Source organism: Ctenopharyngodon idella, chromosome 8 (genome assembly GCF_019924925.1).
Source record: "Ctenopharyngodon idella isolate HZGC_01 chromosome 8, HZGC01, whole genome shotgun sequence".
Classification (NCBI taxonomy): domain Eukaryota; kingdom Metazoa; phylum Chordata; class Actinopteri; order Cypriniformes; family Xenocyprididae; genus Ctenopharyngodon; species Ctenopharyngodon idella.
Window position 1 is genome coordinate 8,460,775 of NC_067227.1, and position 26,695 is coordinate 8,487,469.

At 36.7% G+C, this 26,695-nt stretch overlaps 2 protein-coding genes across 3 annotated transcripts; one reads left to right on the forward strand and one right to left on the reverse strand.

Moving 5' to 3' along the window:
- Positions 1 to 67: 67 nt before the first annotated feature.
- Positions 68 to 7,442, reverse strand: LOC127517896 (MAP kinase-activated protein kinase 2-like). Its single transcript, XM_051904072.1, has 10 exons — positions 7,198 to 7,442; positions 5,646 to 5,785; positions 5,479 to 5,543; positions 5,268 to 5,347; positions 4,077 to 4,203; positions 3,925 to 4,000; positions 1,778 to 1,902; positions 1,607 to 1,692; positions 1,279 to 1,359; positions 68 to 848 (listed from the first exon to the last, which is right to left on the reverse strand). The coding sequence occupies exons 1-10, from the start codon at positions 7,432 to 7,434 to the stop codon at positions 705 to 707; spliced, it is 1,161 nt and encodes a 386-aa protein (XP_051760032.1). The 5' UTR covers positions 7,435 to 7,442; the 3' UTR covers positions 68 to 704.
- On the forward strand, positions 7,428 to 26,143 carry eif2d (eukaryotic translation initiation factor 2D). Of its 2 annotated transcripts, none has more exons than XM_051904071.1 (15): positions 7,428 to 7,589; positions 8,824 to 9,014; positions 9,092 to 9,175; positions 9,246 to 9,336; positions 9,575 to 9,682; positions 16,974 to 17,236; positions 17,319 to 17,436; positions 19,824 to 19,869; positions 19,966 to 20,072; positions 20,238 to 20,393; positions 20,484 to 20,573; positions 20,690 to 20,785; positions 21,825 to 21,945; positions 25,704 to 25,878; positions 25,970 to 26,143. In XM_051904071.1, exons 3-15 carry the CDS (start codon positions 9,118 to 9,120, stop codon positions 26,038 to 26,040), a joined length of 1,500 nt encoding a protein of 499 aa, XP_051760031.1. In that variant the 5' UTR covers positions 7,428 to 7,589; positions 8,824 to 9,014; positions 9,092 to 9,117; the 3' UTR covers positions 26,041 to 26,143. The 2 variants fall into 2 exon arrangements, with proteins under 2 accessions (XP_051760031.1, XP_051760030.1); XM_051904070.1 differs by lacking the exon at positions 7,428 to 7,589 and adding an exon at positions 7,991 to 8,203.
- The last annotated feature ends 552 nt before the right edge of the window (positions 26,144 to 26,695 follow it).

A 26,695-nucleotide genomic window follows, 5' to 3' on the forward strand; every position in this document is an offset into this window, starting at 1 on the left:
TAATGCAGATAAATTCATACTTGATTTAAATAATGCATACCGATGTGTATTATATAACATTATGATGTAATGGTTTAGGCTGCTGTTTATTAGTTTTTAATCAGTTCACTTTTTAACAGGATGCTAACATAATGCACACGCCTGCAGTATCAAACACAGCAAGCATTACAAAACAAGCATTAATGCTTGGCTAAAAAAGTGAATAATAAACTGGATACTATTGTCAAACAATATTCAAACGAATGATTGATTTCTTTTTCAAATAAATGCTGTTCTTTTGAACTTACTATTCATCAAAGAATCCTGAAAAAATGTATTAATGAGAACAAAGGAAACAGGTACAGGAACTAGAACTAAAATAAAACAACATACACGTGACAATAATATTTCACACATTTTAACTGTATTTTTGATTAAATAAATTCAGCCTTGGTGAGCATAAGAGACTTCTTTCAAAAACATTTAAACCTTTTACAGATCCCAAACTTTGAAACAGTGTATATGTGTGCACAATAGGCCTTAAAACTGTTTTAAGAACCAAAACTTCAAACACATATAAAATCATAAAACTATTGGAACACCTCAAACATCCTTCCAGACATTATTCAGGCTATAACTGCAAACACTGAATGATAAATGGAGAATAAATGGCATGAAAGAGAACATTTTTTTGACAATTATTGACCTACAGATGCATTTGTTTGTCACAGTCCTGGTGCTTCTTTCATTGCAGCCGCCATTTTCTTTCTTCTCTTTAAAAGAAGAGGATTGGACGAGTCCTCGATCGCTTTGATCTTTATTTGTTCGTAGTCCACTCTCATTGTTGCTAAGGCGTTAGACATCTCTTCCTGTGCATTTACACACAAAACAGACTTACCAAAAGCAATTACAGAAAATTATGACTATTGATTCTTATGGTCCATACGCTACTGTTCAATGGTTTGGGGTTGGTAAGTTTTTGTAATAAATTCTATTATATTCAGCAATTTAATATATAATATAGTAAAAACAGTAATATCGTGATTGTGAAGTATTATTATTTAAAGTATTATTATTATTCAAAATTATGATACTTTTTTTCAGGAATCAAAAGAACAGCATTTGTTTGAAATAAAAAATTAAATTAAATTGGTCAAAAGTGACCGTAAAGAAATGTATAATTAATTAAGCATTCTTGCAGATGCTTGTACTTACCCCCAAATTTTTGAACGGTAGTCTGTTTCATTAAATATTTGATTTTTGTTTTCATGAATATATGATAGCCAAAAGAAAACAGACCTTGACTTTATCCCAGACATCACTCTCTTCCATAAGGACTCGACTCGTGTGCAGATGTGTCGGAGGAACCGTCATTGACTTCTGCATAGATCCAAAGAGAGAAAGATGCACAAATTAAATATTCTTACTAAACTTTAAATGTGAAAATAATCATATAAGAGCAAAATGTTATGATGAACACCACTGTCCCCATAATTTATGATTTATCAATCAGCATGCAAATGAATCTCAAAAAACGTGGCCTTAATTGCCATTTACTTGTGTGCTCTTGATCCGCAAGACCTTTGCCTATTTAGTCAAAGATTATATATCAAATGTTAATGCTCACATTGATCCAAGAATGGTTCATGAATTCTGCGATGGTCATTCTCTCTGTAGGATCTGTTTTCAGCAGTTGGCAAATGAGCTGCTTTGCTGTAGAGTGAAAAAAATGTCTTATCACATAATGTATGTGTGTGATGTTGAACAAAATGCACCATTATAAGTGTTGTAAAATTACCTTCCTCTGACACCTGTGACCATTCAGGATTTGGAAATTCATACTGGCCATTCCGTATCCGTTTTCTCATTCCCGGTGAGAGTTGTAAGCCATGGTTTGAGTAGAATGGTGGATATCCACACAACCTAAGAGCATATGTGTTGGTTGTGAATTAAAACGCAGTAACATACACACTAAGAAATAAAGGTTCCAAAAGTTTCATTTTCACAGCAATGCCAGAGAAGAACCATTTTCTGTCATGACAACTCTCAAGAGTATTTGGCCTGGTAATGGATATGACAGTGTTAAAATGTTTGGTATTGGCAGAATAGATCTGCTATGCTGCTGCTGTTATTGCTGCTGCTGCAGAGAAAGTATAGGGCTTGCTACTGGCAATACATACATGCTGCTGTAAGAATGACATGCTGCTTCTGCACAATATATCATACATGAATTACCCATAGCAGATCAATACAGGTGGAGCTGGGGTAGGTGGAGGTTTCCTGAAAGTGCACTGCATGCTGCTACAGCAAACACTGACCAAGTATTTGAAAGTTGAGCAGCAAGTACATTGGCTGCTGATGCAACAGGAACCAATCAGTTGTGCCCTATAGAGAATGTGATTGCTAGCAAATTGAGTTAAGGACCTATTAGCCTTCGCCATCAAGAGTTTTATGACAGAACTTTGAATTTGGCTTCCACAAAGAACCTTTTTCTTAGTTCTTAAAGGCACAATATGTAAATTTTCGCCTCTAGAGGTTGCTTATTCAAAACAAAGACGTAGCTCGATGAGGCCTTGATTTCGCGGAATCACGGGAGGTATTGTCTTCACATCTACAGCTGGTGGAAAAGAATCTGACAGGACTCGGGCAGAAATCATGTATATGGATGAGATTATTAACATTACTGCAGTATGAAACAGAGCAGGGCCGAGTGTTGTGCAAGCAGAAACTAGGCCGCTAGAGTGATTGCTAATGAGAGACGAGCACGACACGCATCTCGAGAGCAGCGGAACTTTTACCATGCCGCAGTCGCTTCTTCCGCTCAAGCGTATGTGTGGTAAAGCAGCGCTGTTTTATCATATTAGATACATTTGTGTGTTGAAAGTTGTTATAGTGTTACTCTGCGTTCGCTCGGGGGCTACTATGAGACACTTGTTGCACACTGCAGTAAGCTAGATCGATATTAGGCATGGTAAAACATGGTACTCGCTGTAAATCAAGAAAACAAGATTTGAACAATAAGACTTGCTGTGTTGAGCTATATAACATGATTAGTTTTCTGTTGATGAATGTATCCATCCAAACAGTTGCTTACCTGTCTAATAAAACACATAATATATTAATGCGTCTTTGGTGTTTCCATGGTTTCTACAAAATAAACCGGAAACCGGGGGTAATGCCGGGTATGATGTCATTGATAGGCGACGCACGGACACGATCCGTGCCCTGGATAAAATTGGTTATTTCTCTGGATTTAAACATTCTTGGAAACATTTGTGACCCTGGACCACCAAACCAGATTTATAAATCATTTGAAAGCTGAATAAATAAGTTTTCCATTGACGTATGGTTTGTTAGGATATGACAATATTTGGCCGAGATACAACTATTTGAAAATCTGGAATCTGAGGGTGCAAAAAAATCTAAATATTGAGAAGATCGCCTTTAAAGTTGTCGATAAAGTTGGAAAGAATCGATAAAGTTGTCCAAATGAAGTCCTTAGCAAAGCATATCCACTCATAAAAATACATTTTTGATATATTTACGGTAGGAAATTTACAAAATATCTTCATGGAACATGATCTTTACTAAATATCCTAATGATTTTTTGGCATAAAAGAAAAATCAATAATTTTGACCCATACAATGTATTGTTGGCTATCACTACAAATATACCCGTGTGACTTATGACTGGTTTTGTGGTCCAGGGTCATATTTGGTATAATGTAAGTACACAAGTCAACAAAATATATAACATTGTTCTAATGGTTTTTGGATATTATATTGTGCCTTTAGAAGAACCGATTTTTCTTCAAGTGAAGAACATTTTTATAATCTAAAGAACTTTTTGTTGAAAGGAGAGGTTCCATGGATGTTAAGGGTTCTTCATGGAACTATAAATGGAAATAAAGAATATTTTATAGCAATCAGAATGTTCCCACTTACAGGATGTACATGATGACTCCTAATGACCACATGTCACATGACTTATCATATTTCTCTGGACCAAGCACCTCTGGGGCTAAAAGAGAAGGATTCACTTTAGCGTCCTTGTATTATGATACCAAATGAAACTTGAAACTGACTTGTCTTCTTACCCACATAATACGGTGTATAGCATGGGGTGGTCAAGCAGTTGTTGGATGTGGTCTCTTTGGCGAATCCAAAGTCTGTAAGCTTGAGCTGGGCGTCCTGCTGTTTTGATGTGTATAGTAAATTCTCTGGCTGACAATTAGGAGAAGATTGAAAATTAAATATAAAAAGATTCTTGTGTTTATATACATGGGAATTTAGCTTTATGATGTGTGTTGTAAAAGTCCTACATCGTTAACTATTAATATATATAGAAGCACCTGGATAGAAACCAATTTCTCATTATCTCTTTTTGAAGCTTTTATATTATAGGACTCAACAAGTAATAAATGGGGAAAACCTTCAGGAGGGGTTTTAAATGGTCTTAAAAATGGTTCCACTTTTATATGATCTGTACATGTCGAGTGTTCTCTTGGCTTCCAGCAGTGAGCAAGTATAAGATTGCAGAATGACTGTTCTTCCATAAATCTTTTGTAAAATGTATCTTTAGTTACATCATTTGCAAGGTTTAATGCAGTGATTAATTTCCCATGTTAAATTAAAGTCAAAAATCTTACTGAATGCATTTTAAATTGGAATCCACTGCAGGATTATGTACAATTACATAACACATAGGATAGGGCAAATGTCCACAGGAATTTACAAAGTCGCAGTATGGGTATAATAAAGTTATGCCTTAATTATTCTTAAACATGAACCTCAGCCTTTTAACACTAACCATTCAGCAATGTTTGTGTGTGTCATCTTTCTGTCCTTTATCAAAAAGGTTAAGTTTTAAATTCAAAGAATCATTTGAGTAAACCAGATATAGAAACGGTAATATTGTGAAATATTATTACAATTTTAAATAACTGTATTCTGTTTGAATATATTTAAAATATATATATTTTATAATTTACTCCAGTGATGCCAAAGCTGAAATTACAGCAGCAATTCCAGTCTTCAGTGTCACATGATCCTTCAGAAATCATGCTCAAGAAACATTTCTGTTGAGCATTATTTTTATTTACTTATTTTGTGGAAACAATTATATATTTTGTAATATTATAAATGTCTTTACTGTCACCTTTGATCAATATATTGCATCCTTGTTGAATAAATGTAAAAACTTTTGCTGTCCCCTTTTGAACAGTATATAATATAATATAATGCTGTCTGCCGTGCTGATGCATAATGATGGCTGTACAGTAGCTCACCTTGAGGTCTCTGTGAGCAATGTTAATACCATGCAGAAACTCGACAGCTTCTCCTATGCTTCTCATTATTTCCGAGGCTTCTGCTCATTTTGTGGAGTGAAAGGGTGAAAAAGGAAAAAACAAAAATAGAGAATTAATAACTGGGATGTGTTCACTGTTTTCTCATCAATGGAGTTGAATGAGTGTATGTGTTTGATGTGAGGATCTGTACCTCTTTCAGTGAAAGCTTGATCACCACGTTCCTGAATGCGGCGAAAGAGTTCTCCCCCTTCCATACTGTTTAAGTGACATAGAATTTGAAGGCACGTTTATCTGGCCTGTTATAATACCAATATACTATTTATGACAATTTGATTTAAGTGTGTTAACAAGCCCTACCACTCCATGATGAGAAGCAAACACTTTTTGCCTTGGTAGTAATTCTCAAAGACATCTTCAATTTCTACGATACGTGGGCAGCTTGATGCCCTGCAGTGAAGTTCCACTTCCCGTCGAGCCTTAGGGGTGTCCCGCAACATCTGAAAGTGAGCGAAGAGCATCAAGAACAGCCGAATTCACAGTCTAAAATAATGGAATGATTTTTGCTTATTTGCCTCTATTGAATTTATTGGAACATGCTTGACCCCCTACTACTGTGGGTAAATTGGAGGGCCTGCAGTATGTCCTGAAATATCTCAACCTCAGAGAGTCCCTAGCATTCTGTCTGGATAAACCTACTCTCAGCAATGCATGTTACTCAGCACATCTGTAAATGATTCTGTTTTCTCTTAGAATGGACCCTCTGTATTTACTGCTTAGTAGGGGTGGGGGAAAATCAATACAGCATAGTATTGCAATATTTTGCATGCGGATATTGTATTGAAACACAAAGACGGCAAGTATCGATATTTTCAGGGCCCGAATTTCAGCTTGGGATTATAAGTATTAAGAATCATGACAATATTGTGTCGTGGGGCCTATTTCCACCCCTACTGCTTAACAGATCCTAATGTACCAGTTATTCTGGTTCTAATTCTGATTTTGTGCAAAATTTTGTATATTTGTCATTTTTCAATGTCATTAACAGAGCAGATGATAATGGTTCCATGAAGAACCCCAATGGAATCTTTCCACTGCACAAGATAAAGATTCTTTATAGAAGAAAAGGGTTCTATAAATTATTAAAATGTTCTTTACACAAAGAAAATAATTGTTTTTTTTAAGAACTGTAAAAGGTTTTTTTGAGGATCCCAAAATGGTTCTTCTAAGCATTGTTGTGAAAAAATGGATTTGGAAATTTTTTAAGAGTGTACTTAGATTTCATGGGGGATATATGGGTAAAAGTTAAAAGATTGAGGCTATATTTGGGGTTCCTCAAATTACCACACTGGCAGAGCCCTTGGAGAATATATTGGCAGTTTTCTAAGGAATTTACAAAGTCTATAGCTTAAGTGCTTAATGGATCCCACATAGTTCCTGGCAGAACTGAAAAGACTGTTAATAGCTCCTCCAGTAACCATAATGGAAAACGTTTTGAGGCACCTGAAATATTCAAAGTTCATTGAGTACACAATACAATATCTGAGACACCTTTAGTTTTTAAGATATGAGTTTTTATATATAGATATTTTTATAGTGTGGAAATGTCTATTTTCAGGAATACCAAATCTCATTTACCAAAGCGTTTAGGTCATGTGGAAACTCAAAACTGATTGATACATGGACTCATAAGGGACCATGTACAGTATGAGTATAAGCAGGAGAGAAATTAATTTAATGAACAGTGAATAACTGGTAGGTCCTTATCAGTCATAACACTGAAACTGTAACCAAGATTGACACTGATGATTAGAAACATTCACCCTTTTTACCTTCTCTTAATTTGCTTCAAAATGTATATAATAGTTTGGATAAGAATGTCACATAAGCATGAACAAAATAGATAGCCTACCTTTAAGGCATAGTGTTTGCCGTTTTTCTTCTGGAATATTTCCCAGACCTTGCCATTAATGCCTATCCCGAGCACTTGTCCTGCAAGCTTATACTCCTCAGTTATTACTTTCTTCTTTATCTTCAGGGAGGATTTCAGTGTCGACTCTGGAGGCACAGTTCCAATCTGATCATGTTGACTCTCTTGCTGCTCACTGGAAAGCACTGAATCATTTTTACTTTCTGTATTATCTAACATAGTGGTAGACTGTGTTCATCTCTGTCTGTGCAGCAGTGAAGACTTCTTTAGACCAGCTTAAAGGATTTTAAAAGGATCCAATTAACAGGGCTGGTTTGAATATATTTACCTGCATGAAAGGAGACACAGACATCTCTAAATAAAAATGAAAAAAGGTAATTTTTATATCACTGTTCTGTTTTTTTATATACCGCCATTCTGACTTTTTTCTCTCAGCATTGAGATATAAACTCGCAATTGCGAGTGATAAAGTCCGAATTGCGAGATATAAAAAGTCGCAATTATCTTTTTATCTTTTACTTAGCTTCCATAGTGGTTAGTCCCGTAAATTCTGCTTAACATCTTTTTATGCTACGGAAGAGGAGGTTTGGAAATACAAATGATGTTGAGTATAGATAAATAATGCACAGTTTTTATTTTTGGGTGATATATTCCTTTAAAATTGACAAGTCATAATGCGTTAATATTTTTCTTTTAAATATATAAATCAGTTAAAAGCTTGAATGATATTACTTTTAGAAGTCTGGCGGTCACTTCAACAGACGCCGGTAATTTCCCGTCGGACATGTTTCGGCGCTGCACGCGCATGGTGCTCAGAGCACAGCAGATGGTTGAATTACTGTAATAGTTTTTTTTATAATATGGGGAATTAGAGAACAGTTCGTTAGGTTATTTTAAGCGGCTTCTTGCAAATACTTCATCAGAATACCAATATGTTTGCAAAAGCGTTTCGTGTGAAATCAAACACCGTTATCAAGGGATCTGACAGGTATTCAACAGTTACATTTTTAAAGATAAGTTAAAAGAAATACACTTGCAAAGTAAATCTGATTCAGTATTGAGTAAATCATCAACTGTCTAGACAAATTCAGTTTTATTGAACCCTGCTTCGTGCACATTGTATTTTCAGGAATCAATGTCAGATTTAATATTGAATAATATGTAGTTTAAATGTTGTGATTATTATGTTTTCTTTTTACTCATTCGAGATCATCTACTGTATCTTTACATAAAGTGCCTTACAAAAATATGTTTCTTAGTCATTTCATACCCTTTTATAACAGGCTATTGTTGTATTGCTCTTGTTACTGCATTGTTTGCTTTATGTACATCATAAAGAACATCTTGGTCAAACCCTGTGATTATCTTCACTTTTAAATTGTCTCTTAATACATAGGAATATTTCTAAACTCAAGATAAATTTGTGTAGTTGTTAAAAGAGACAACTTAAGATTAGCATGATTATAAGCAGTATGTCTCCCATGATTTTCAGATAAATATGTAATTTTCAGCATTTTAAATGTCTTAGAATGTGAGATTTATATATATACACACACTTACTGCATTTATTTTGATGCCTTGTCATTGTGGTCTTTTCTTCCCATACAGGAGGAAGCTGAGAACAGATATCTCAGCTGCTTTTCCTTCTCTGTCAGTGCAGGAACTAAATGAGCTCATCCCAAATAAAGAAGAGCTGAATATTGTGAAGATTTACGCACATAAAGGAGATTCAGTCACTCTGTATGTCCTCCATAAAAATCCCATATTCTTTCAGCTGGAGAAACAGCTGTTCCCAACAGGTGAGTCTGCAGCTCACCATCAGTCTTTGTTGTGAATGCTGCTGATGTTTATGCTAATTTTTGCCCATTTTTCTTAGTGTACACACTGTGGCGATGTCCCACCATGCTTCCGGCATTCACCACATGGCCACCTGTCCTGCAGAAGTTATCTGGTGGAGCAGGTCAGCACCTGTTTGTTAGTGTGCGTCTGTGTATCTCAGAGAACACGTCTGACTCATTTCTCTCCTGCAGATCTCATGTTGCCTGGTGTAGTCGTATCCGCTAGTGGCCTTCCTGAGGTACATCAAGGCGATTGCTGTGCTGTCACTCTTGTGATGAACAGGTAACACTGGGCATGCCACCACATTTCACTCTTACAGATGATTCATATTGGACTTAAAATCTTGAATGATCTGAAAGATACCACAACTGGATAAAGATTTGCAACTTTTTGTTATAGCGATTATAAACTGGATTTGGAAATTCTTACTCATCAGCAGTATGTGTAGCATTTTGAATGATGTTGAGATGTGTTAACATGCATGAAAACAAGTTTATTTTGTGGCTTTTTGGTGTTAAAGGGCACCAGTGGCTGTTGGGACAGCAGCTGTGTCGAGTGCTGAGATGAGGAAGAGTGGAATGAAGGGGAAAGGAGTGAATATTTTACACGCATACATGGACCAGCTATGGTGAGCTTTGCATTACAGCATTATTCTGTCTTTGTTCATTTAGACTTCCATTTCCCCACCACTTTGTCAAGTCAAATTTATTTGTATAGCGCTGTTCACAATACACATCGTTTCACAGCAGCTTTACAGAAAATCATGACATTAATGTTATATCTTAATATCTTTATGCCTTATAGTCGCATTTAGCTAATTATAGCTGGGCGATAATATTGTTTGCATTTTGCAACAATATAAAAAACAAGCAGTAGAGATATGCAATGTATTATATATCACCCTATGTGAATACAGGTCCGTAGCCAGCCTATTGAAAGGGGAGGTTCTTTTTTTCAAAAAGTGGACCTTTTTGCAGTTTTTCTCCTTCTTTTGTATTTAATTATGAGGTTCAAATACTTCATTTTGGTGACCTTTTATGCACTAATTTGTGCTGGATAAGCTTGTCTGCTGGTATCTTAACGAGCACGCTTTTTGATGCACCTAAAATATTTACTGCATTGTTGTCAAATTGCTTCCATATAGGCTGTTATATTGTAGACTATTGAGTGGATAAAATATAGAAATCCTTTTAATTAAAAAAAAATATATATATATAACCCCTCCCCCCCATCATTCAGAGGCGATGCTTCTTCACCGTTGCTTTGAAAAGTGTATTGCGAGAACTCTCTCTGAACTGCACGCGCGGCACACACACACACACGTCCAGCTACAATAATGTATCATATTAATTTAAAACAGCAATCCAGAATATTTGTCACAAGCATTGATTAAAACAATGATGACAATAATCACATAAAAAAAAAAAAAAAAAAACGACTTGAATTCTGGACCTTTGGCAGTGAGGGGGGGTTCGTTCGAACCACCCGAACCCCCCCTGTCTATGGGCATGGAATATATGTATGTGGATAAAGTTGGCATGTTTGAACACAGATGTGTGTAAACAACCAGCCTATAATGGTAAAAATCCACCCACTCCTTTTTTTTTTTTTAATCCCCATAAATCATAAACAGTTTCTCCAAACGCACGGTTCCAGATTTGCCCCCTACTCTTACGTAAGAGTAGGAGGAAGCCCCGCCCATGACTGGTGACGATCTGTCCTATTAGCATATAGAGGGCACTGAGAGAGCTGCAGCAGTCCGCCATTTCTGTTTCCTCACTGTAGCAACTGGAGATGTACAATATCTGCGCCAAAACATTAGAAATGTTCTGTTATTGGATGTACCAATCAGAGATGGGCACTCGAGTTAGTGACTCGGATTCGAGTCGCATTTTAATAGACTTCAGACTCGACCTGAAATGACTCTACTCAAAAGACTCGTGAATATTTTAAAAACAACAAGTCTTTTACCCTTAACTACTGATATAATAAAGAATTTGTGTTGTGTTTGAATGGTTTTATAATATCTGCGTCACATATTTCCCTATGTGTCGTGGTAGATCGGACTTTTGTCATAGAATTTGATTACGTGTGTCCGTGTATTGTGCATAAAGTCTAAAATGTCATAAGAGTCCCATGAAACATGACGGGAGCCATCATGCTATGTTTTTTTCATTTGGGTTTATTAACATGTCAGATCGTTTAAATGCACAGAATGCGGTGAAACGATTAAAGACCGGAGCGGCAACATCAAATTTTATAAGACATCGCATCCACAAAGGTTAGTGACATTAACTCACACAGCTAGCTATTATACTGTGGTGTAGCTGCATGGCTCATTTGGATTGCCAGCCTGTTAAAATATGAACAAAAAAATCTAGCCTTTAAACCTAGCACTACGTTTTTATCAATCTTTTCATAGTACAGGTGCTGGTCATATAATTAGAATATCGTGAAAAAGTTCATTTTTTTATTGTAAATTATTTTAAAAAATGAAACTTTCATATATTCTAGATTCCCTACATGTAAAGTAAAACATTTCAAAAGTTTTTTTTTTTTAATTTGTTGATTAGAGCGTACAGCTAATTAAAGTCCAAAATCCAGTATCTCAAAATATTAGAATATTTACATTTGAGTTTCATTAAATGACCATCCCTACAGTATAAATTCCAGGTATCTCTTGTTCTTTGAAACCACACTAATGGGGAAGATTGCTGACTTGGCAATGGTCCAGGAGACAATCATTGACACCCTCCACAAAGAGAGTAAGTCACAGAAGGTCATTACTGGATGGGGTGGCTGTTTACAGAGTGATGTATCAAAGCATATTAAATGCAAAGTTGACTGGAAGGAAGAAATTGGGTAGGCAAAGGTGCACAAGCAACAGGGATGACTGTTGAAAAAGAACTGGACAGTGAACAGTGGTCGAAAGTCCTCTTTTCAGATAAAAGTAAATTTTGCATTTCATGTTGAAATCATGGTCCCAGAGTCTGAAGGAAGACTGGAGAGGCACAGAATCCAAGCTGCTTGAAGTCTAGTGTGAAGTTTCTGAAGTCAATAATGATTTGGGGGGGCTGTGACGTCTGCTGGTGTTGGTCCATTGTGTTTTATCAAGTGCAAAGTCAATGCAGCCATCTTCCAGGAGATTTTGGAGCACTTTATGCTTCCATCTGCTGACAAGCTTTATGGAGATGCTGATTTCCTTTTCCAGCAGGACTTTAGCACCTGCCCACAGTGCAAAAACCACTTCCAAGTGGTTTGCTGACCATGATATTACTGTGCTTTATTGGCCAGCCAATATGCCTGACCTGAATCTATGGGATATTTTCAAGAGAAAGATGAGAAACAGTCAATCCAACAATATACAGATGATCTGAAGGCTCAATAGTGCCTCAGCAGTGCCACAGGCTGATCACTTCCATGCCACACTTCACTGATGCAGTAATTTGTGCTAGGAGCAAGTCATTTGCTGTAATATGTCCTGCCAATCAAGTATTGAGTGCACAAAAGAACATACTTTAAAGAACTTGAACTTTTCTGTTTTGCAAATCCATTTTTTGATTGATCTTAGGAAATATTCTAATATTTTGAAATACTGGATTTTGGACTTTCATGAGCTGTACGCTCTAATCATCAAATTTTAAAAAAAAACTTTTGAAATGTTTTACTTTACATGTAGGGAATCTAGAATATATGAAAATTTCATTTTTAAAAACAATTTATAATAAAAAAATGAACTTTTTGATGATATTCTAATTATATGACCAGCACCTGTATATGCAGATTTTTTCTTTCTTAATGCGTGTCCATAAGCAAGAGATAGAAAGAGATGTTAATCCATTTATTACTTAAAGCTCATATTTTAACGTATCGCAATCAGCATGCGTACAGTTTTCTATTGACTTAAAAACATTCCGAGTTTTGATATTTTCTGATAATGACATCGTCAATAACAACGAAGCTGTATAACAAAACAAACTGCTGTATAACGGACCGTGACTCACTGGCGCCGTCTTGCGTTTACTTAGCGATATTAAAAATGACTACTCGTGTTGCCAGGACGATTGTTTTGTACATTGTAATGGATTATAAAGTAACAAGCTGGATGTACATTATCCCTTACACCATAGGACCTTAATTTCAAACAAAACAGATGACAGAAAGATCATATTATTTTGTCTATATAAAATAACTAGGATAAAAAAAAATTATATAATTAAATTTATTGTCTTTGTAAAATACAAAGAGATTACATTAGAGCATCAATCGATTTCATGAAGTGCAAAAGATCTACAATAGCACAGTATATAACCCGGACAACATGTGACAAACAAAGAATGTAATATATAAGATAGATAAACTCTAGTAACCAGAAAAATGCATATAGTTAAGGGTGCTGCAGCAATGCAAAGTCCAGATTTTCAGTTATTGCAGTTATTGGAAGATGGTACATGATAACAGAACAATACAACATGTAACAGACAAGGAATGTAATATATAAGATAAATAAACTATAGTAACCAGAAAAATGTGTATAGTTGAGTGTGCTGCAGCAATGCAAAGTCCAGTTTTTCAGTTATTGAAATATGGTGCATAATAACTACAAATTAAGTGAGTGAGAGGGGGAGAGGGGAACAGTGTTTGTTCAGCAGTCTGACTGCCTGGGGATAGAAACTGTTGGCCATTCTGGAAGTTCTGGCCTGAAGGGACCTATACCTCCTACCCGAGGGCAGCAGGTGGAACAGACTGTGTGCTGGATGTGACCGGTCTCTTATGATGTTGTATGTCCTGCGCAGGCAGCGGGAGGTGTACACAGTAGAAATCTCCGGGAGAACAGTCCCGATGATCTTCCCAGCATTTTCCACCACCCTCTGGATCCTCTGCAGTTCAGCTATAGTACAGCTAGAAAACCACACTAACAGCCCATAAGTCGGCACACTTTGGATTGCACAGTTATAAAAATTTATCATGAGCCTCTGGGGGAGTTTGGCTCTTTTCAACTTCCTCAAGTAAAAGAGTCTCTGCTGGGCCTTCCCTACAGCTGAAGTGATGTTACTGCCCCAGGACAGATCCTCCGACACAGTGAGACCCAGGAATTTAAAGCTATTCACTCTCTCCACTGCCTCTCCATTAATGTAGAGAGGGGAATGTCCAGGATGATTTGGTTTACGAAAGTCAACTATGATTTCTTTTGTCTTTTTGATGTTAAGAGCCAAATCATATTTTTTACACCACCCTGCCAGTAGTTCAGTCTCCTCCCTGTATGCTGTCTCGTTGTTTGTTATGAGGCCAAGCACAGTTGTGTCGTCTGCAAATTTAATGATGTAATTAGTGGGGGAAGAGGCAGAACAGTCATGTGTATAAAGTGTGTAAAGTAGTGGGCTGAGCACGCAACCCTGAGGGGCACCAGTGCTGATGTATATGGTGTTTGAAATGTGCTCGCCTATTTTCACACATTGAGAGCGGTTGAAAATAGGATTTGAATTAGAATTTTTTTTTTTTTTTTTTAATGACTCGAGACTCGACTCGGACTCGTGACAAAAGACTCCAGACTTGACTCAGACTCCAGATAATAGACTCTTGAACATCTCTGGTACCAATGAACATGAAGAGTCTCCATAGATTCCCGGCATCTGAGCCACTGAGGACACCGTGGTTGAATTTCATTTATGAAGGAAATGTGCTGAACAAAGTCGGCAAAGTGTGATATATTTGAACAAACCATTTTACGCAAGTGTGACAATTTGTGCTACCCACTCTGCTTTTGCTATCAGTAGGTAGCACAATGCAAATATAGTGTTGATAGCACAATCTAATAATGATAGATAATGATATAGCACTTTATTGTCAGACGAGTCTAATTTTTCTTGCATGACAGTATCTGTGTTTACAACAATCAACATCCCTTAAACATCAACATGCACTTAATCCACACAAGAATAACAAAAAAAAACAAAACAAAAAAAAAACACCACGTTATACATTACACTCCCTTAAACATACATTACACCACTAATAGGTAGCATTATTCGTCAGAACACCGGACTGCTTCATAAATGAGGGTTAGTTTAATGTTGGATTTGCACGCTACATGCTAGTCGATGAGCTTAATTTAATTTAAAGGGTTAGTTCACCCAAAAATGAATACCTCCCTATATACAGCAACATCATAACCAATTTCAAGACCTAGAAAGGTAGTAAATACGTTGTTAAAATAGTCCATGTGACTTCAGAGGTTATGAAGTGATGAGAATACTTTTTGTGTGCAAAAAACAAACAAAAACAAGACGACTTTATTCAACAATTTCTTCTCTTCCCTGTCAGTCTCCTACGCTGTTCACGTTGTAAACACAGTGCAGTGCTTCCTGGTTCTACGTCAGAACTCATTATTGGCCAGCTCCTGCGTCAGCAGCACACATGTGCGTTATGCTGCCCACATGTACAGCATCGTCCAATACTGAGCTTGTTTTCTGACGTAGAACCCAGAAGTGCTCCACTGTGTTTTGCCGTTATGGCTTTGCTGTATATAGGGAGCTCAGAAAGCTCTCGGATTTCATCAAAACTATCTTAATTGGTCTTCTAAAGATGAACGAAGGTCTTACGGGTTTGGAACGGCATAAGGGTGAGTAATTAATGACCGAAAATTCATTTTTGGGTGAACAAACCCTTGAACTCCACAATATATATTTATCCACTTACCATTCAGAAATGTCCTGTTGCATTCTACAACATGTAACTTCTTCCTGAGTCTTGGTCCTGGAGGGCTGCTGTCCCTGCATAGTTTTGCTCCAACACTAATCAAACACACCTGAACCAGCTAATCAAGGTCTTCAGGATTACATGCAGGTGAGTTTTTTAGGGTTGCAGCTAAACTCTGCAGGGACAGCGGCCCTCCAGGACCGAGTTTGCCCGCCTCTGCTCTAATCTAACAGTCTCTAATACTTTAATTAGAGTTATTTGACATGTAGTTGCAAAGTTACTTTTTATTAGTAGAGTGTCTAAACTGGACCATCAGTGTAACCTTTCTTTCATATCAAAAGTAGCAAAGCACAAAACATTTTTTTGGTTTCAAATAGGTAATCGATTCAAATCGATTCTCCCACGATTCTGAAAATACAACCAAACAAAATAACATATAATTTACTAGAGGTTCTGACAAAATATAAATTGCTGACTCTAATTGCTGGAAAATGTTTGAATGAATTATTTAAAAAAAAATGGTTTTGAATGAATTCAATGACTCATTAATAAATACTTGTTTCATTGCTGGATGAATCAGTGTTTTTGAACGAATCTTTTGAATGAACGATTCAATGACAAATACATTTTTTAACAGTTGTCGCCACCTAGTGGAATTAGATGTAATTGATACAACAGTTATTTGATGTGCCAAGTTCGTTTCAAAAGGTAGTTTGCTCTATTTTGATCGCTATCATAGACGGTGTTTAAATACTAACTTAAAACTTATATCTCAGTACTTCTGTGATCATGTGAATATTTGTAACTCAGAAATAACTAATGTGTGATTCAAAACTGCTCTCTCTGGCTCTGGCAGCACGAGCACAGATTTGAACGTTCCGGGATGATTTTGTCAAAGATTTAACAGACGCGGAAGAATCGTTGTCATTAATAAAGTAGGATCGTGTGGGTGCTTGAATCGAGATCGCGATCTTTTTACGATTAATCCTGCAGTTTAGTGAAGTTTTGTTCACTCATCAACTGAAAACAGCATAGGCCAAAAAAAAATTATTTCTGGGATTTAAGAATTGAAATCAGTTCATCAAAATGAAAATCAAAAATTTTATTTTCAACCCAGCCCTAATCACTGGGCAATTATATAGTTTACATTTTTAGATGATATAACATCAATTATGCATCAGATTAACTTTATACAGACATCTTTCTCAAATTCTGTGTAGGGCATTTGGTGATAAGACACATCCTCCGGTTATACCGGTCACAAACTCTCCAGCACAGGTGGAGGGAGAAACAGAGGGAGAGGAATGCGTGGAGAAAGAGGAGGTGAAGGACGGCTCTGAATCAGTTGCAGTGGAAACATCTTGTCAGAGCATGCAGGAGCTGAGGCTGGATGAGCATGAGGTGCTGAAGGAAGAGCAACCAGTTGATGATAAAGAGGGTGAAGACACTGACGGGGAAGAGCACGACTCTAAATCTCCACAGGGTGAAATGTCTTTGACTTTTTGTCACATATACTTTTTGTAGGCGCTTTCTGTATGTTGACGTTCATGTCTCTCTTAATACAGAGCAGATGGATGAGTTATTGCTGCAATGTTTTCTCCATGCACTTAAGACTAAAGTCAAAAAGTCAGACCTCCCACTACTGACCAGCACCTTCCTGAGCAAGCACATGGTGTCCTGCTGGTAATTTTGCCTCTTTTATTATTCTTCTGACATCTTGCCTATATTTCCTAAGCTCAACCTTTTACTTTACGGCAAATATTATAATTTTTGACCTTGCCTTTGTTTGAGATGTACCGTAAAGCTTACGTGATAACATGTTGGTAATAGGCATGTAACTGTCTGTCATTTGTTTATTTGCCAAACGACGTTAATTTTCTTCAAATCTGCCAGTTACAGAGGGTTTTGGTTAATTGGATCCACAACAGATTTGGCGCCTACTCCTTGTAATGCATCGTCATCATTGTTCCGCATTCTCATTGGTTTGCTGGCAGATGGGGGATTTCATGCGCAGAGAAAGCTGTCCGTGAATCACTCTCCCAAGCGGAAAAATTATCTTGATCACCGAAAATCACATTGTATTTGATACAAAACTAACTAGACTAAATCAAATGGGGGAAAAAAGGTTAATATTTCATTTTCTCCATAGGGAGATTTTTTTTTTTTTTTACAAAAACTTTTAAACTGTTAAAGACAGATGTACTGTAAGTAGACATACTGTAACCATCCAAAGTTGTTAATCGATAATCAATGCATTTGTTAGTCATCAATTTGCATTATTTCAACTTATTTTTTTAAGGAATACTCATGTTTTTGTGTATGTAATACTCATACTTATATAGTAAATATATTTTACTTATATTTTATTAAGCTTAAAATAGGCTACTAATATTTATGTTATACTTATTTTTTATTCTTATCTAAAAAATACTTCTAGCTTATAATACGGGGCTGTTAAATGCTCAAATCTGTTTGGTTGACCAACGTTCTAAGGTGTGCAATTATTTTCAGGGAAACGCACGGCTAAAGTACTTCTAGCAGGTCTTGACTGCATTACAGTTCCATGTCACTTCTCCAAATGTTTTCAGTTATTTCAGTAGGTCCTTACAGCCTGCAACCGCAAAAGAAACAAAACCCACAATGACACCAACCAAGCAAATAAATATAGTAAACAATAGGATGAAAACAATAAATTATTGTCATGGTTTTTGCCACAAAATACGTTTTATTGTGTCCTGATACTCTCTCGCGCGCTCTCTCTCTTTCAAACGTACACACGTACTGTATTGTACGGAGACACACACGCAGAGAAACGTTTGGTCAGCGCTGCCCTGACGAATTACTCAGTAAAATGGTTTAGCAACTTAAGATACATGAATCACCAGCAAGGTAATAACTGTGCGGTTCTTGAGATAAAGTTATAGTTTCGCTATTAGTAGACACTGCTGCCGTGAGAGACGCAGACTCAGGTAGGCTAATTCACATATGCTGCTTATTCTCTTTCCCTCTCTCAACTGTGTTAATAACTGTATCAACTGTATTATTCTGTTATCAAGGCTCAAGCCTTCGTTACTAGTTCTGAAATGACGTTTTGGAATTAGCAACAGAGGCTTGGGATGAGATGAGTAAGAAATTAGTCCCACACACAAGAGTGTTTTAAGGACAAAAACCTGACAAATGTCTTGAAATACAACATTGGAACAATGTCTTGAGGTGTGGTAACCGTAGTATAAGCAGAATAATTGACTCCCAGGTGGTAATGCAAAACAATAAAACAATCTTTGTCAGAAGATATCAAAAGCTGGCGTGCCAAAAGAATAGAGAGCAGAAAAAGGCCCACTAACAAAGACCAAGGTCAGTTAAGCATAGGAAAAACTTACATTCCACTTAAAGGTCTGTTTGGACAGATAAGAAAGTTCAGCCTAAACTCTCAGTAATTTATGTTTTCCTGCTATAAGAATTGTGGCTGGTTGTGCCTGGTTCCAGGACAGTTAACATTAACCAGAAAGTCAAAAATAACCACCCAAGATGTGGGTTTAACACCTTTTCGGAACAACAGGAACGCAAAGTTTGCACATTTCAAATATCAAGTCTTACGTTGTGCACAAAATATTATTGCAGGAAAAAGTTCAAATGAGCACAAATTCTGAGAACATCATCGCTTCTGCAGTAGATGGCAGGCATCCAATATTAACCACAAGTGTCAACAACCTGTCACATTGGAACATTTGAAGAACAATTGAATATAACAAACATACTCTCAAACAAGAATACTTGAAAAGAAAAAAAAAGAAGATACAATGAAGAATAACCATAAATGAGAAAAAATAAGGAGTAATTACTTGAATATATGATGAGGAGTAATATAATTCATGTAATCCTACTTCATATATGAAATGGAAAAAATAATATTGCTAAATCATAAGCCATACATGATTAAATGATTAATGTGAAATGTGAATAAAATGCATGAATATGGACCATTTTTGATCCACCTGTGTGTGTGTGTGTGTGTGTGTGTGTGTGTGTGTGTGTGTGTAATGTCACAATCTCTACTTTCTTCCCCACAGTCCTAGAGGAAAGCAGCTAGATATCAAGAAATCAAGTTATAAAAAGGTACACTGGTCACAGATTGTGAGGTTTTAGTCAATGTCAGTGTAGCCTTATTATCTTTGCTTTAGTAGGTCACAACTTTTCTCTCTTCCTTTTCAGCTGTCTAAGTTTCTGTTGTGCATGCAGAGAGATCACAGTCTGGTTCAGGTGAAGGAGCTGAGTAAAGGTGTGGAGAGCATTGTGGAAGTTTACTGGAGGAACCCTGAGTAAGCAGTCAAACCATTCACTACTATTATCTCATTCATAAGCTTAAAAATGATTTTAATACAACTGAAATAGTAAAAGCGCATAATATAACAGAAATAGAAAATATGTTTGTTGATGTTTGTTGAATTGGCTGTTTTCTTGAACAAGTTGTTCTACTTTTTCAGATTGTGTTCTTTCAGCACACCAGAGGATTGTGGGCCAGAGAAAGAGTCTGTGGAGGGGAGCGGGGCTTGTGAGGTCCCATACCAACCCCCTGAAATCACACAACTCTATGGGGTCACTGCACGCCTGGAGCCTCTTTTTCAGGATGCCAAGAAAAAGTTAACGAGTGGAAACATTTTGTTGTGATTTTTTTTTAAAAGTGTGTTAGTGGGAGTGTTCAGGTTTTGAGCATTTTTTTTGTGTTTCAGAAAGGGGACGCCTCTAAAGGCCAGTGAAGTGAGGAATATCATCACAGATTATGTAAAGAAAAATGATCTCGTCCATGAAACCAACAAAAAGTGAGCTTAAGTACCATATGGATCTATGCAAACTACTGCATGGTTTCAGTACTATACTAGTGCAAATTTCACAAGGTTTGGACTGAAGTGACTTCCTCTCTTCTCTTGTTCATCAGTTATGTTAACATTAACCCTGCACTTTGTGACTGTTTGCTGGAGAAGTCTGAGTACCACGAAGTCGAGACACTGAAATGGGATGACCTCTTTAGCAGGTAAAAATGCATAAAGTATATCATCACATTGTGTATTTTTTCTTCTTCTTTTTTTTGTGTATGTGTGTGTTTTTTCACAGGAAGCACATAATTGTCTTAAAAGGTTCAACCAAAAATGGCTCAGTACATATATCTTTATAGATGTCAAAGTAAATTAGTCATGTGCAGCAGGGGCTTCTTTTTGTTTTCATAGGGGGGCACACTTTTTATGATCTGAGAAACAGAAATTCACCAAAACAATAACATCCCATATTTATTATAACTGAAACAGACCAAGTTCTATATTAAAACATCAATATAGCCCATTCACAACTACACCAAAACATTATGCCTATACACTTCGTAAACAAAGTCACAAAAGCTCTTTAATTGCACCAACAACACAATAATATTAAAAACAATACATACCAAATAGCAATAAAAATATGTAGCCTACATCTGTAGCATATTGACGTTTACCATAGACTTTAGTGTACTCAACATTAAAATAGTTGAGGGCGGCCTGTCTCCAAGTTATCTCACAAAGTTCCGTTCTGACTGCACAATGCATCTCTTATTTACATAAATGTTTGTTATAATGAGAGGATTTGCGAGCATGCAGTTTTTGTTCAGTACTAACTTAAACACCTCTGATTGGGCATTGTGTTCAAGAAATCAACAGATATGTTAGTGATTGGCTACATTGCTCAACACTGCAAAAACAGAAACCTTTGACATTTTCCAGAGCCCAAACACAGATACGCACTGGATCGTTTGCCAAATATGTTTCGCCAATATGTTATTATTATGTAGAAAACCAGTATTTATGGGCAGCTTTTCCCTCTAAAAGCAATCAGAAGCAGCAGCAGGCAGTGGTTTGAGAGAGAAAATTCCAGGCTAGTCTTAAGTCTGTGCCCAGGGGATGCCTCTCCCAGCCTTACACATGCTGTGCCTAAGATAAGATAATGTGTTAAAGTTACCACTGTAGACAGAAATAACACAGAAATAATGTTTTTTGCTTTTAATAGTAAGTTAACTGAATGACCATATGATCCTGCAGGACTCTTATCAGAATGCAGGCGTGCCATGAGGTGCTGTTTCCAGGTCAGCCTCCTGTGGTTAAGAAAGGACAGATGGAGCCTATAGACATTACTGTAGCCTCCAGGGGATCCAATAAGAAGGTATGAAGCCATTATAAGAACATGGCTATATATATAGTTGTTCCAAAAAAAGTATTTGGATGCTTAAAGACACAATATGTAAGATTTTTGGATTAAAATATCCAAAAACCAGTAGAACAGTTGTTAACCAGTGTAACTACCCTCGTCATTGCATCGCCTGTCAATGACGTCATACCCTTGCTAACTTTTCCTTCTGTAGGAACCATGGAAACACCAAAGACGCTTTAAAGGGGTCATGAAATGAGAAATCAAATTTTCCTTGAGCTTTTAATATATAAGAAGTCATCATACTGTAAGAATATCCTGTAAGTTTCAAAACCAAAAACTTCCTTGTTAGTCCAAAAACAGCATTTAAAGTTACCAAGCCCAGCGAATGACTGTGCCTGTTTATAATGTAATAGATAGGTGAAAGGCCGCCTCTGCAGAAGAAAATCAACACCTACTTCACCATTGCAACTTTAGCCCCGCCCACTGGTGTTAGTGAGATGAGGAAGAGAGAAGAGCACAGGATTACTCACTGGACTAAACTAATACCTTCTGCATCCTAATGCTAGGAATGTGGTTATTTTATTTATTTTCAACAATGTGAATGTCTCAGGTTTTTTTTTTTAAGTTTTTTTTATGTGGTATATTTCACTGTGGATTCTTTGGTAAATCAGTCGCAATTTTGGAGCAGTCTTTGCAAACATTTACGATACGGACTCAACAGTAATGCAAGTAACCGTATTAATTCTAATGCCTAATCTGTGACCAGTGATTTCTGATTTGTAGAGACCTGAAAACTCCGTCCCGCGCCCACCCGCTCCCACAGGATTCTGTCCCGCTCCCGCAAAAAAATGTTATATTGTCCTGCTCCCGCCCGCAACATTCATGTTTTGTCCCGTTCCCTCCCACAAAATCCTGCATAAAAGTAGCTTATATATTTTTGTCCGTACATCCATGAAATATTTAGTTATGTGTCTCCCCAACATCCCAGCATAAACGCTTCCGATAAAATATTTGCTATTAAAGCATCAACATTCACAAACCACAGTTAGTTTTAACCGAAAAACAAGCTGCTGCATGCATTGGTATGTCAGAATGCGCACAAAGAGTGCTCCCTTTATGACTAAAAAGCTGACATCTCAGTTCATCGCGATCTCACAAAGCTCTGTTATAACACAATGAATATATGAACAATGAATCTTTCATAATGTTTACACTTTGTGTGTTATAATAATAGGATTCGTGAGCGCGCAAATTTCAGCACTGCATAAAAACTCAAAAAACGTTTTGAGTGGTGAGAGGATTCTAACATGTTGCGTCTCCATTGCATCTCAGAAATCAACAAATATGTCTGTGATTGGCTACATTGCTCAACACTGCAAACAAGTGTTATACATAGAATCTCACATGTGCTTGCGACTGTAAATCGTTTTTATTTTATATTAGTTGTTCTTGTTGCTCAAATGATTTGTGGGAGTCCCACAAATCATTTGATTCTCCCGCAACCTGCACACGAGTAGCGTCTCACCACACATGCCCATCAAATCTTGTCCCACGCCGCACTCTATTGCGTTGGGTCCCACGGGAGTGCAGGTCTCTAGTCAGAAGTGCCAGTAAATCAAACCAGTGATTACTTAATGGTCAACTTCACATTGTTTCTCTTAGTAGAATGAAAATAATCTGTTATTTAAACTGTGATTAAATTATAAATAGAAAGTGATCAAAGAACGCTCCCTTTGCAATCGCTGGAGCTGTCAATCAAACAGCGCAAGTTTATCTGTGACGGAGTTCTGGACTCATGCCAAAACTCCCGTAATAATAAACACTATATAATCAACGTATAATCAACACTTTACATGATTAGTTAACCTTGAGAGCTGTAATAGTAAAAACATACTAAAAGTTTTCGAGAGAGTTAAACATGTAATACTTAGCTATTTCATATGCAAAGATGTTAGCCAATCACAGCAGTCTCACAGCAGACACGCCCCTTAAAACAGAGCATTGAAATCAGAGGTCTAAAATCAGGGTAGGAAAATTGCCTTTTATTTCTAAATGATGACAGTTTTTGATGTAAAAATCATTACTAACTGTACTAACAGTATAAGTGCACCACAGGAAACATTCTAAAACAATAAAACAATGCAGTTCATGACCCCTTTAATATATTATGTGTTTTATTAGACAGGTGAGCAACTGTTTGGATACCTTTATCGACAGAAAACTAATAATTGTTATAGTATTATTGTTTGAATCTGTTGTTTTCTTGATGTACCATAAAGGCTCGTTCACACCGGGATGATTATTGCGCGTTTTTAGCCGACGTTTAACGCCTCGTGACTAAACAAAGGGCGCCAATGTGAGTGTGCACACCAACGCGCAAAACGCCAGGCAAAAGCGTCATTTTTTTTAAAAAAACGCCTCGGGTTTGTTTTTTTGGTTTGACGTGCCGCATTAAAAACTGCCCGACCAATGAGACTGGCACTTTTGGTCACGTGCCTGGAGCTTCTGAAGTTACAGTAAAACACGACTTGGTGGCGCTCAAGCACAAAACGGTCTTGCCGCACACATATTGATACCAAGATGAGGAAGTAAGGAAGAGGAAGACCCCTACAAACTATGGGTGCTCTGCCAGTTCTTGGCCACACCAGATGTGTATTATATGCCATTTTATTTCTGTATTTTTATTTTTTTTATTTCTATTTTTTTTATATTCAAGAAATATAGTTGAGAATGTCTTTCATAAATATGTTTATTTGCACTACCGTTCACTTGCACTACTGTCATTGTGACTTATTTGCACTACCGTTTCTGACTACCATCTCCTCATGTCATGTATATGTCATATGTCATATGTCATTTTATATCTGTATTTTTATCTTCTTTAATTTTATTAATGTCTAATTATATGTTTATTAGAACTACCGTTCACTTGCACTAAGCACAAGCGCCATATAGTGTCAGGGAGTGAATTTGCACGTTAACTCGGCGCATCGCCAGTGAAAATCGCTTGGGTATGAACACAAAAAACATCTTGAAAAACGCTGGCGATAAGCGTGTGCGATAATCGTCCTGGTGTGTATGAGGCTTAACATGTTTGTACCATGCCTCAGACAACACTATTTTGTCAAGTGGCTAACATAGCATAATCAGAAAGAGCATTATTTGTGGTAACAGTAATACTGCATTTTCTCCACATTACAATAAAATTATGCCATTTAGGCTTGAGGGTGAGTAAAGCTTGGGCTAATTTTCATTTGAAAGTGAACTAATCCTTTAATATTGAGTGTGTTATATCGCGATCAATCGCAATTAAAAAAAAGTATCTATTGACAGCCTGGTAACACTTCAGTATGGGGAATAATTATCACTTTTAACTAGTTGCTTATTAGCCTGCATATTGACTGTTTATTAGTACTCATAAAGCGCATATTAATGCATGACCATATTCTACATCCATTAATCCTACCCAATACCTAAACTTAACCACTACAACAACTCTACCTTATTAACTATTAATAAGCAGTAAATAAAGGGATAAGATTTTTGAGGGGAAAAAATCATAGTTATTAGTGAATGTGTTCCCCTTGCTAAGGTGAGCCCTTCTTTTTTGAGAAATGTTATGGCCCTCACTCTTTTTTAAATGTGAAAATATATCTTGTGGCCACTGTAAACAACCCCATTTTTTTTTTTTTTTTCAATATTACTAGAAAGAGACTGCCTTTTATCTAATGTGAAATAAAGTTTTGTCACTCATTCTCCCATTTATTAAGGTTACAGTAATTAAGAATCTGGAGGCGTTTGGTTTAGATCCAGCTGTGGTAGCAGACACTCTGCAGCGTCAGGTTCAGGCCAGCTGTGTCCTCAACGAGTCCCCTGGGGCCAAAAACAGAGTCCTGGTGCAGATCCAGGGTAACCAGGTCCAACATGTTGGCAAACTGCTGCTAGGTACAGTATAGTACAGTGCAATATGACAGCCTATATCTGTACCTGCAATCTTTTGCTTATGTGTGAGTGAAAATTTTCTCTTTTATTACAGATCGTTATCAGATCCCACGGAAATATGTACAAGGTCTTGATAAAGCTCCCAAACCAGGCAAGAAGAAATAACAGATGACATCTCCACAGAAGAGCCATATGTTGCTGTAACATTTTGAATAATATCTAGTCTAACCATAACATCATCATCATCAATAAAACAAATCTGATTTCATTCTGAATGATCTCTTAAATTAATCTCATACTCGGCATAATGTTGCCTCAAAAGAGCCTAGTTCAATAACAGCTATAATGCACAGGTTCATTCAGAACGTGACATGACGGCAGTCACTTAAGCACTAGTTTGCCATTCCGATTTAGCAGATAGAAGTAACCACACCTCCCTCTCTTGATTGTCATCTTTATAATGATCTATTGTCAAGCATCTGTAGAAGAAAAGTATACACTGTCACAGGCAGTGAATTACAGCTGAACTTTAAGGAATGTTGACCAGAAGTCAACTTGTGCATTTTTAAAGCACACAATGGTTCAAAAATTCAAGGTAGGACTGTTGTTTATTAATTCTAATAAAACCTATTAGAAATTGGAGCAAATGGCTAGAACCTGTGGCTACAAACTGCCCCTCTTTCTTGATTTTTGAACTACAAACCAGTGTTATTTTACTGTTAAAATTTGTATTAATATTTTGAATTCCTTTCTAAAAAAAAATTCATTTTCATTTAGTTTAGTTTCATTTTGCCATTTTTATTTTTTTATTTCTAATTTT

Bases quoted from the DNA above. Each gene is read 5' to 3' on its own strand.
- LOC127517896 (XM_051904072.1), bottom strand. From the start codon at position 7,434: ATGTTAGATAATACAGAAAGTAAAAATGATTCAGTGCTTTCCAGTGAG. The intron at 1,360-1,606 runs GTGAGCATTAAC...GGATCTATGCAG, and splicing joins TGAACCATTCTTGGATCAAT to AAGTCAATGACGGTTCCTCC. The intron at 849-1,278 runs GTCTGTTTTCTT...GTAAATGCACAG, and splicing joins ATGTCTGGGATAAAGTCAAG to GAAGAGATGTCTAACGCCTT.
- eif2d (XM_051904070.1), top strand. From the start codon at position 8,148: ATGTTTGCAAAAGCGTTTCGTGTGAAATCAAACACCGTTATCAAGGGA. The intron at 17,237-17,318 runs GTGAAATGTCTT...CTCTTAATACAG, and splicing joins CGACTCTAAATCTCCACAGG to AGCAGATGGATGAGTTATTG. The intron at 20,394-20,483 runs GTTAACGAGTGG...TTTGTGTTTCAG, and splicing joins TTTCAGGATGCCAAGAAAAA to AAAGGGGACGCCTCTAAAGG.